Source organism: Lactuca serriola, chromosome 8 (genome assembly GCF_051521515.1).
Source record: "Lactuca serriola cultivar US96UC23 chromosome 8, Lser_US96UC23_V15, whole genome shotgun sequence".
Classification (NCBI taxonomy): Eukaryota; Viridiplantae; Streptophyta; class Magnoliopsida; order Asterales; family Asteraceae; genus Lactuca; species Lactuca serriola.
The window spans coordinates 113,748,689-113,760,401 of NC_136415.1; the positions used below are offsets into that span (position 1 = coordinate 113,748,689).

General features: G+C 35.4%; 2 protein-coding genes and 1 non-coding gene across 3 annotated transcripts; 2 read left to right on the forward strand and 1 right to left on the reverse strand.

Annotated features, from left to right (window-relative positions):
* Positions 1 to 2,979: 2,979 nt before the first annotated feature.
* On the forward strand, positions 2,980 to 5,324 carry LOC145071155 (uncharacterized). Its single transcript, XM_079018069.1, has 10 exons — positions 2,980 to 3,410; positions 3,536 to 3,620; positions 3,721 to 3,893; positions 3,972 to 4,054; positions 4,136 to 4,181; positions 4,268 to 4,324; positions 4,440 to 4,494; positions 4,585 to 4,685; positions 4,772 to 4,969; positions 5,080 to 5,324. Exons 1-10 carry the CDS (start codon positions 3,330 to 3,332, stop codon positions 5,245 to 5,247), a joined length of 1,047 nt encoding a protein of 348 aa, XP_078874195.1. The 5' UTR covers positions 2,980 to 3,329; the 3' UTR covers positions 5,248 to 5,324.
* Positions 5,325 to 5,606: 282 nt separating this feature from the next.
* On the reverse strand, positions 5,607 to 8,123 carry LOC145071156 (THO complex subunit 4A-like). Its single transcript, XM_079018071.1, has 5 exons — positions 7,817 to 8,123; positions 7,551 to 7,703; positions 6,938 to 7,006; positions 6,679 to 6,863; positions 5,607 to 6,024 (listed from the first exon to the last, which is right to left on the reverse strand). Exons 1-5 carry the CDS (start codon positions 7,991 to 7,993, stop codon positions 5,820 to 5,822), a joined length of 789 nt encoding a protein of 262 aa, XP_078874197.1. The 5' UTR covers positions 7,994 to 8,123; the 3' UTR covers positions 5,607 to 5,819.
* Positions 8,124 to 8,197: 74 nt separating this feature from the next.
* Positions 8,198 to 8,271, forward strand: TRNAV-AAC (transfer RNA valine (anticodon AAC)). Its single transcript has one exon. It is a non-coding gene; the product is annotated as a tRNA-Val (tRNA).
* Positions 8,272 to 11,713: the final 3,442 nt, after the last annotated feature.

An 11,713-nucleotide genomic window follows, 5' to 3' on the forward strand; every position in this document is an offset into this window, starting at 1 on the left:
TTGTATGACATTTTATATTTTTTATAACTATTTAGCAACTTTATTCGTATAGTTTTTCAAACAAATATATTATATCCAACACAACAATATATAACATAAGGATAAAATAGTGATTTTATTATTCAACACAATGAGTTACAAAGATAATCAAACAACATAGTTTCAGTGAGAAGTTTAACTCAATCAACATTAACACAGTCAACAACTATCAAACTATCAAACGACCCCTTAATTAGATTTTAGCTTAAACTAGAGTAAATGATACCCATGTTTTGCAGGGGATTTGATATGAACTATTTTTGTAATTTTTTGAACATATGAACCGTTTTTGTAAAAAAAAATATGCACAAGGACATTTTCTGTAAATTATGGGGATAATTTTTATAATTTATTTTCTACACATAGACCAAACCTGCCAAAATACAAAAGTATTAAATATATGGACCGTTTCTGTGATTTTTTTTGTATAAGGACATTTTCTGTAAATTATAGGGACAACTTTTGTAATTTTTTTTCACACAAGGGCCAAACTTGCTAGCATATAAAAGTGTTGTGGCCAAAATGAATATTACACATAGAAGGACCAAATGTTGTAATATTCTAAAATCATGTGACACAAATCAAAAGCACTGTTCTTTTTGCAATTGAAATTAATATATATATAATAATGCGTAATTTGCTTATTTTTACAATAACATATAGACAAAATCGTAAAAACGGTTTTCATGATTGTAGAAAATATGTGGTTTTATTTTAAAGTTTTTGCATTTGTTCCAATGGTCTAATTTTAGATATTTTATATGGTTTTGGTTCATTGTTGTTATTTTTTGTAGGTTTCGTACATACACAACCTGAAATGACAATATGCTCATAAATTAGTTTTCTTAATTATTCCTTTAATTAAAAATACAAAAAAATCCACCCCATCCCATCTAAGTCATCACCCCTACCCTCTCTTTCATTCTTTCTCTCTCTGTTGGACATCATCCTCCTAACACCATCACCCATTTCATGACGATCAATACCCACCCTACCTAAAACTTAAAATACCACCACTACCACCACATCTGCACTTAAAACCATAACTTCACGGATGCCAACTTCACCAGAGTACCCTTTTTCGATGGAGGACTTCGTCGGAGTACCCTTCAGTTGGATCTTCTAATCAACATGTCACTTCTTCGCTACATCTCCCAAAGTGCTTCTTTTTTGCACTTCTCACACCATTTTGCTTCCTTGTTACCCCCAAACTTCTTGTCGTTGGTGTCAGTCTTCGAAAATCTACTCTTCATGTTGGATCTTGAAGATCCTTCAAATTTCTTATTTTCTCCTTACTCAACTCTCTTCATACCCTTTTCTCTTATCCGGGTTTCAACATTCTTAGCTGGCGAGACAGTTGCCTTCAGAGTAGTTGCTAGCTTTACCATTGGTCTGAAATCCATTGATATTCCACTAGCAAACTTGTTTATCTTGGAGAGTTCAGTATGAACCAAGAAAGGAAGTAGCTTCATTTTCTCAGTAAAACTTGCAACAAACTCACTGACACTCATCTTTCCCTTCTTCATATTTTGGAATTCATTGTTGATCTCCACAAGGTCTTGCTTAAAACAATACTGCCTCTTCAGTTTCTCAAAGAAGTTCTCCCATGACATCTTTCTTGTTTCTCCCTTGGGCATGGAACCAACCAACAATTTCCACAAACTCAGTACACTAATCTTCAATTGTCTCGCAGCGAAGATTGTTTTATGCCTCTCACTGCAGTCACAACTCTCGAATACCATCTCTATTTCGGAGATCCATTCTATGACTACCACTGGTGTTGGACTTCCAAAAAGACTTGGTGGTTTAGATTCCATAAAGTCTTTATACTTACATTTATTCCTTGCATTTCCTCCATCTAGGTTGTTCTCCTTACTACTTGTGGTTCTACTTGACTAACAGTTCTGCTATAGTTTCCTTCTTTTGACTGTTCCTCATCCAGTTCAGGTTGTACAACTGGTGCAGTAGGTTCATCCCTATTTCCCCTTGGATTCGTCTAGTCTTCTCTATTTTTTTGGTCTTGCATGGCTTGTATCATTGTCTGAACTCCTGCCATAAAAATAGGTCCAGGTGCAGAGGAAATGACCAGTGCACACTCCACTATACGAGGCTCATGCTGCTGATTTCCGTTACCATCCCCAATCCGCTATGTGTTCTCACCATGACGATCTGCACACCAAAGCAGGTGTTCAGTGTAACGAGATAAAAGTTTATTATGATAGGGAATGTTTTATTTATGTTTGACGCATAATACTTCTTATCGCTATAAAAAGTTACATGCTAGTTCTAATACATTAATTATATGTTTAGAATCCTAAACACATAAAGTTTCCAAATCAAGGTCAGCAATAGACCTTATATCTAGTCAAGTAATAGCAATTTATGTAGGAAACCTAAGACATGCTATAATATAAATCATTTAGCACATAAAAACAAATTAGCTATCTTATACTAAAGTAAGATATTTCTAATGTCGATTCAGGTATATTACCTAAAGTATAATAGACTTGCAACGGAAGAACCGTTTCAAGGTTCGGTTGGACAGGATAGAGGTAAACGAGTTGTTTCGTCTTCGGGAAAAAACCCTAAATAATCAAATGACTTGCAATATTTCAAATAAAACAAAAGTTGACTTTCAAATGTAACCAACTGATATGCAAGTATCAGCACGATGGTAAGGGATCTCGAAATGATGCTTGTAGTTAAAAGGATGATTCGGAGAAAATATAAAAATAATACGTAACAGTTATTTTGTGATGAATGATACTTGATAGGTATTTTTGTAATTTTCTCAATTCTAAATTGCTTTCGATATGAAAATCAGCTGATTAACGTGCACTTTATGTTACTAAATCTGAATTATCTACTTTTAACTTTTAAGTGTTTAATGTGAATTTCGTGTTTTCAATGTGAATGGACATTTATGGGTGAAACTTGCAGATTGTTCTAGTGTCGTAGCATCGCATCATTACTAATTATGGATTCCTTTGAGTATCCGTTTTAACAAAAGTCCTGATCTCTTGAAAGATACGTCACCTGGTGTCATCATCAATTTTGATTATTTGCACCGGTGTTCCCTTCCTACGCGTGTGGCGTTTCTTTGCTGCCACGCCGCATCCCACCACCGTTGCTACGCCATTGAATCATTTCCAAGGTTTTGTCGGTACTCCACCCATTGCTAACTGTTCCTCGGAGAACATCTTCAACACATCATCAAAATCAGAGTTAGGGTTACGCTTTTAACACTTTCTTCTGTTTGATTCCAAATTAAATGCTCTGTTATTAGAAGAATGGGACCATTAGCCTATACTCAAAGAAGCTCTGCTTATTTCTCTGCTCTCACCCAAGAGATCGACAAAAAGCTTCAGAGGGTTTGCCTTTGCCTTTGCCTTTGCCTTTTTGTTTACGTCTTTTCGTTATTGGTTTTCTTCAACTGTGTTATAAGTTGAATTGGTATGGTGATTTTGAGGTCTTGTTTCTCCTGTGTGTTCCTCAGGCACTTGCTTCACCAACTCAAAGACGCGATTTATTACAACAGCTATTTGCAGACGTAGCTTTACAAGTTGACGATCGAGCTAGAGGTAATCAGTAACCGACACCATTAATTATATGCTTATTTACTTTGGATCTCAGAAATTCACACTGTTGATCATTTTTGAACGGGATTGAAATTTGAAACAGATATAATCCTTGAGGATGCGTTACAGATTAAGGGTTCTTTATGTTTTTACGATGTTCTTGCTGACCATTTTGCGAATGAACTTGAGCGAGGGAAACCAATCATTGATTTGATCGTTCAACTATGGAGCCAGCCTTTTGCCTCTCATATATTTGCATTATTGTTCCATAAATGGGTATGTAAAGGAACACCTTACTTGTTTATTCAATTTATGTTAATATTCATTTAAATCCTCAAAAAATCTATTTTGCAGTTGTTTGAGGTTGAAGTTGATAGTCCAGATCTCCTCCTTCGCTACTCTTCAGCTCTTGTCCAAGGTGCTATGAATGTTTTCTGGTATGGGGTTTGCAATATCAGAGATTTTGTTTGATTTAATGAAGTAGGTTTTGTTGATACATGTATTATGTTTATTGGTAGGATTGACATCCAGACAAACACCACCCATTTCCAAAGTCTTTTTAGGGTAAGACACGTTGTTACTTCTTGTTTTATTTATTGTTTGTGCATATACTAATTTGAGACTTTTTCCATTTTTAAATTGATTATTAGTATCTTCTTGAGGATGTTGCATTGGTGCCCGAGAAGTTGAAGAAAATCCCTTTGCAGGTTAAGTAGCGATATCAAAATGACTCCACAATGTATATAATAAATGTTACACAATAAAACAAGTTAAAAACATTGAAAAATTAAAACCCCTTTTTTTAATTCTTTCCTCTGTCAGGCTCAAAGAGATCTGTTTCTTCTTCTTTCAAGATTTATATTCCTTTATAATCTAGGTAGGTATATACCTTAAAACCGCTAGTAAATCTCTCCCTTTTACCACTTTAGATACTAGTTATAATCTAAAAAAAAAACGCTTGTTACAGATGAAAAGCTTGAATCCTTATTTCACCACTTCCCGGAGTTCCCAAATGCTTTCTTGATAGGAGGGCCCGCGGATGTTTTTGTTATCGAACTAACTAATCAGGTGAGAGCTACAATGCAATAATAAAAAAAATCCGGTCTAATTCAGATATTTTTAATTTTTATGTAACATTATCCATATTTGTGAAGCTTCAAAAATTAAAAGTGGAGCCAGTGTTGTTACATTACCTTTCACGCATTAAAGTTCTTCAAGGTTTGGAGCTTCGAATGACGACAAGTACCAGACTTAAAACATGCTTGTACAGCTTCACGTCTCCTGGTGGGCCCATGTATCCAACACGAGCCGTTCGTCATGCAGCCTGGGATGCTCTTGATTTTCTTTTTCCGGTGAGTAATTCTTTTTTTTTTATATATAATTTTATCATCCGATGATAAAAATATATGATTGAATAATAAATGGGTTTTTTTTTTTTTTTTTTTTTTTTAATGTTAATAAGGTTGGGCAATATCCTCGACATGTTATAAGTTTGTTTTTCCGGCTGTTATATCCATGGTACTGGCCATCCTCTTGTTGGAATTTTGTGTTGGCATGCATACACGCCATATTGTATTCGATTGAGAGGCTCATTTTCCCAACGCATAAGTTGAGGGAGCCCCACATGTAGCTGTTGTGGAATTATGTTTGTTGTATTACGGTTGATTGTACTTGAAACTATATTTTGTATACCCTTTTTTCAAGTTACATTGGCTTGTGAATCTCTTTAAATTGTTGTAGTTGATAGATACACAAAAGTCTCAACCCAACCATGTCCACCAAGTAAAAAACTGAGCAGCTACAACCTGTTTGTCCACATTGGCAACATGTTAACTAAAGTTACAACCATATTATTGAATGAAACACAGAGAAAACTACCTTGAATTCCTCATACATCTTCCAAAAAGTAGTTATTTCTGGCAATTGATGTAGACTTTGATGCTTTTCCATGTCTTGAAGGATGCACAGATAAAAAGAAGATGATAGACATACCACAAACTGAGTATCATAATAATCAATACAATACAATGGTCTAACATCTATAGTAATAACGATAAAGCTCCATAAAAAGAAACTAAGTTTCTACAATCCTCCCACCCTACCACCAGTTTTAGCCTAGAGAGTTGGGTATGTGTTCAGTTGACAAAAAACAAAATACAAACAAGGTTTTGGTGCACAACTGTCAACTGATGATTGATGATCTCAGTTGGTTTGCATTGATTCCTGATGGTACTTCTCCAAATCAGCATCAAGATCATCTGCAGATATCTTCTCTCCACCTCCACCACCACCACCACCACGCCCTCCTCCTCCTCCTCTTCCACGTCCACCACGGCCCCTTCCAAATCCTCCACCACCACCACCACCACCTGATCTTCCACCAAATCCACCAACTCTTCCTTGTCCGCTGTTCATAACATGCACCACAACAAAACTAGTAAGACATCCAATATTCATCTAAATGCTCTCTTATTATGTAAACATTCTCAACATGCATACTACAAATGCACTTCATTTCCTATTAAATTGGGTGAGATTACACATTCAGCTTTACCTAAAAAGGACAAGATTTGAAGACCTATATACCATTTTTGTAATTTGTCTAAACTTTTGACAGTTAATACATGTTATGAGGAAGTTAAACACTAATTAGTTATTACCTTACAATACAATACAACAACATTGTTTATTTGTATCTTTGAGGAATAAACTAGCTACCAATATCCAAATTATAACTAAATAAAACATAAGAATTTAGCTAAAGCTATGCCTCAATAAGTCTAACAATATTTACCCTTTAAAACATTGGACATCCCAAATACATGCAGTGAAATTCTTGTTAAGAATAATACTTATGCAAATGAACAAAAAAAGGTGATTATCAATGCATTTAACCCAAACGAGATACCATGAAGTCAAACCTACCAAGAACCTATTTTACTATTTACTAGATGACATTTATGTAACCTACAAGCTATCACCAAACAATTTAATGTCATTCGATATTCAAGTTTCGCAGCTTATTGCAACCAAAGATTCAAATTACAAGAAAAAACCATACCTTCTTGGAAAACCATTCATGTTTCCAAAAGAGTTGTTTGGCAATGGTAGACCAGCAACAGGAGCTACAATGTTTAATCCCACAATCTCTATCTTCATTGGCTTCCCATCAAGCTGGACATTGTTATACCTTTTGACAGCTGCTAATGCATCTTGCCTTCTTGAATACACAATCTCAGCCGTCCCCTGAGAGAAAATTTAGTTACAACAGAATCACAAACATGAAACTTTACAAAAGGTACTAAAACCTTGAAAATTACCTTTGATCTCCCACTTCTATCATAATGTATAGAATACTTTTTCAGGTCACCAACTTCTGCAAAAAGCTCCTGCACATATTGAAGTGGTTTCAACCATGTAAGATTTTTACCCAAGAACTTCTATGATTTTCCAGTAAACAAAATAGAAAGCATAGTGTGCACAAAATACAGTTTCATCCACAATTCGACCAAAACAGTCTTCAGATACATCAACTACACTTCACACTTTTCTTGTTACTTTTAGGGTTTGCCTAACTACAGTACTACACGCAACCATTAATCTCTACTATAACTTAGATTGGCTATGCACCATTTAATTTTTTCTCTTGCACATGAGTAAAAGAATCTGGAAACAGATTTATACATCTTCAAAGAATCTTTATGATGTATTGTAATTTATACTAACTTTGCCTTCTACCAAGTACCAAACTTAGAAGTACAAAGATTTCAATTTCGCGTTTATTAGATCATCAATAGACAAGAAACAAACAAATCAGTTTGATTTTTTGAAATATTCAAGTCTGATTTTTTTTGGTTAATCCAAACATGGGAGTACGGTACCCAGATCTAGCCAAAGTTAGCTATCAGAAGTAAAAAAGAAAGTAGCAATCACCTTAATATCGTCATTCGAGACACCGTAATCAAGGTTTGATATGTAAAGCTTCGTCCCAGTTTCAATCGCAGATGGACGGCCGCCAGGTCCAACGTTCCCCATGACCTGATCCGGAACACCGAACATATCATGCCTCCAAGCCGCATCTGGTGCCTAAATCAGACACGGAAACCCTTTACAAACATACTTTAATCATCACCTACATCTACATACCAACCTAATAAACACGACAAGCATCAAATCTACCCGATCTAAAACTAATCAACCTTAGGTCCGCCGTAAGGAGTCGCTCGGTTAGCTCCGCGATTATTGAAGCGACGTGCAGGTCCAGGTCCAGCTCCTCGACCCCGACCACGACCACGACCACCGCCATCGCCGCCGCCGGATTTCTTATTGTTCTTGATGAGATCGTCAAGCGACATATCTAAAGCAGCACCGGCCATTACTCCAAATACACCGTCGATTAGCGAAAAGAAGACGAGTTTAGAGTGAATTCGTGGCTGTAGCTGAGATGAATAAATTAGGGTTTGGAATCGAGAGGGAAATTTTCAGGATTCGGGTTGAATGATTCGCACCAGACCGCAGATATTTAAACCTGGATATTTATTGATTGTTGATAAACCATTTTAAATATATAAAGATCAATTGGTTTCGTGGTGTAGTTGGTTATCACGTCAGTCTAACACACTGAAGGTCTCCGGTTCGAACCCGGGCGAAGCCATTTTAAATTCACTTTTTATTATCCAGAATCATTGCTCTTTTTGTATTTCCCCTCACCTTCAAATACAAATACTTTCTTGTAAAATATTTATCACCTTCAAATACAAATACTTTCTTGTAAAATATTTAAAATTTACTGGACTTTTTTTTTTCCCTAAGGAACTAAAACGAAAACAAAATAAATCGCATACACATAAATTTATGAACTCTTTGTTCTAAGAAAATGTAATGAAAACACATTTAAAGTTTTCTGAACTTTGTTTTGTTACAAGAAAAGATAATGAAAACAAATTTAAAATTGCATACGAACAAAATTTAACATTTTGCTTTTTAAACATCCTGAATCTGTTTTTATTGTATTTCTCGCCATCTAATTCGTACCTGCAATTTGGCAAGGTCATATTTGTTTTCATCTTTTATCTTTATCTTTACTATATTATTAAACATATTGTCAATTTCTTAAAAATTAAAATGTACATCTATTATAACATTGTGTACAAATCTATTAAACATAATGAAAACTACCATCTCCCTATCTCTAAACGTCCATATGTATGGAAAACCCTAATATCATCTACATACCATCATTTCTCCCAAATCTCTTTTGTCTCTCTACTTGCTCTCTTGAATCTTCAGCGGGCCTTCGTTACCACGACCCTCATGACGTCGTCGCTACAACCCATAAGTATCTCACCGGTCACCCTGTTCTTCCCTCTCAACTAGGTGATCAACCCCTTGTAAGTCCCACCTTTTTTGCCACCGCCCTTCACCACCTCTTAGAAGTCCACCTTTTTTGCCACCACCCCTTCTGTCGAGCCGAGAAACCCTAGCCCTATCCCGTCGTCCCCATCAACACCAATGTCACACACCCCTAACCCCTAACCTTAAGTTGTGATGAACCACACAACAAGAAAACGAAATTTTGGTATCTCAACTCTCGGGTGCTTCTTCTTTATTTTTCCATTAGTCACAATTGCGAATTCTTTGTTTTTTTCCTGTTGTTCCAATTAGGGTTTTATTTTTCTGATTTGGTACCGTCACGAGATTTAGTTGCAAGAAAATATGTCTCTTAAATATCTTTCCAATGCTGACTTCGCTGCATGTTCCTTTATTATCTATGTGTTATTGATTGTTGATCTTCTCCAAACTCCAATCAAGTAAATCGATAATTACTTCACCTTTCTTGAATCTTGATTTTTTCACTAATCATCTGGCGTTTATAAAATCATATGTCTAACTGTTGATATATTCAATTGATTTTAAGTTAAGGTCGGTTGGGGGTGCACCCACTTCTCTTGTTGTCATTCTTTGTTCTCATTCTCCTACAATCTTCAATTCTAGTTATCTTAAATTTTAACAGGAAGAGGTAAAAGTTCTTGATCATTCCATTTACTGCTAACTATATTATGTTTTGTCTTCTTATTATTGTATGACTAATTCGTGGAAGTATGACTAATTATGTTTTGTGGTTAGTTTCATAGCTTTCATCTGCTAAAATTCTATTTCTATCAAGTTAATGTTTTTCTGTTTTGTTGTAATTTCAATTATTTTCACTATTTATACCTTATGTAAGTGAATTGTGATTGCATGAGTTCGCATTTTTTAATATTGGAAATTAATTTTTAGCAACCTCTGCCCTTCATTTTGTCATACCAATTTGGCCTATTAGGTCCGTTGGTTGTATTTTATTTGTCTAAATTGCCCAATTTACCCTCCATTTTGTTGTTGAAGTGACATATTTGCCCTTTACTGGCCTATTAGGTTGGAAGCAAAAGAAAAGTATGTGGATAGTTTTAATCTAGATTTTACTGGTATGTGGCACGTATAACATTGCTATTTCTTTCGGTTTGTGTTATAATTATCACAGGATTAATTAAAGTGATTATCTTTCTTTCAGTTTGGAAGTAAAAGAAAAAAAGAATGCTTATCATGTATCGAAAAGATTTCAGGGGTTGCAGGCTTCCATAAGTTGACCATCTTTCTTTTTCACAATCACTAATGATCCAAAATCACATTCAGTTGGGTATTAAATCATATTGGTCTGATATGGAGTTTTTTTTTTGTAATATTTAACATAGAATTTTGGAGAAAATGGTGAATAGAATGAGAGTTTCCATCTAGATTTGTCTCACTCATATACACATTATTTTATAACAGATCTTGATGTATTTGTATGTATGCGTGTGTATTTGTATGTGTAAGTGTGTTTGTGTGTCCTCTTAACATCCTTTGTAAGACCAGGCGATAATTTTGAACTTATTATAGCAATTAATTTCATTGTTTTGTCTATTTAAAAGAAATGGAAGTAGGATGCCAAAATTGTTAAATTAACATAAGCACAATGCTATTTCATGTTGTGTGTGACAACCCGAAATTTTCATTTGTATAATTTCAACAGTCAAACGCTTCAAATATTAGTCAAAAACATTTTAGTACATTTTTGGCCGGATTTAAGTTTGTTTGGTGTTTTATTTTATTTTTCGTCAAACGATTAAATAAAAGGAAGTGTCGTTATTAGTGAGGTGTAACAAGCAAAACAATCCAACACCTTAGCTAGGTGTTTACGGCCAAACAATAGGAGTTTGGGCCGTAAACACCATTTTCCCAAGACTCAAGCATATAACATGAGTTTACACTTCTTGTCCTCATTTTTTCCACTTCCCACTCAAGAACACCAGGTTTTTCTCTCAAGTATCATAAGTTCATTCTTCCAAATCCGCCAAAAATGTAAGTTTTCCTTCCTAGATTCTTTCCTACAACACTTAATCTAGTGTTTATACATCATTTCATCCATGGATTTTCAATTTTTACATAGATCTTCAAGTGATCTTCAAAACACCAAGAACACACTAGTGTTCTTGGGTCCTAAACACTCTTACAAGCTTCATATAAGTAAGTATACTCCTCCTAGCTAATTGTTTGCTTAGTATACTTGATAATCCATGGACTAAACACCAAAAACCCCCAAGAACATGAGTTTACGGTTTGGGGATCTCCCAAAACCGTAAACACCCCTAAAGGGTGTTTTGATGCCCCTAACACCTTCTAATGCTTGGACAAGAGGCTAGAACCTTGCATGCATGAACTAGAAACACCAAAACACGAAATGGTTGGAGTAACCATGATTTTACGGTCGTAAACTCATGGGTTTACGACCATAAATTCTCAAAGGTGGTCCAAGGACCGTAAACCCCAAAAAGTGTGCCAATTTGAGCCTTAACCACTTCCTAAGCCTTTGATTCAACCCTAGGACACTTTTTGTGAAGCATGAGACCTTGAAGCACACAAATACACCATTCCCATGATTTTACGGCCGTAAACTCATGGGGGAAATGGTCCAGAAACCGTAAACTCCCTTAAGGGCTACCATTTGAGGAGTAAACTCCAAGGTGAGGCCATACTCTCCTTAGATACAACCCCTAACACTCCTAGCACTTGAAACA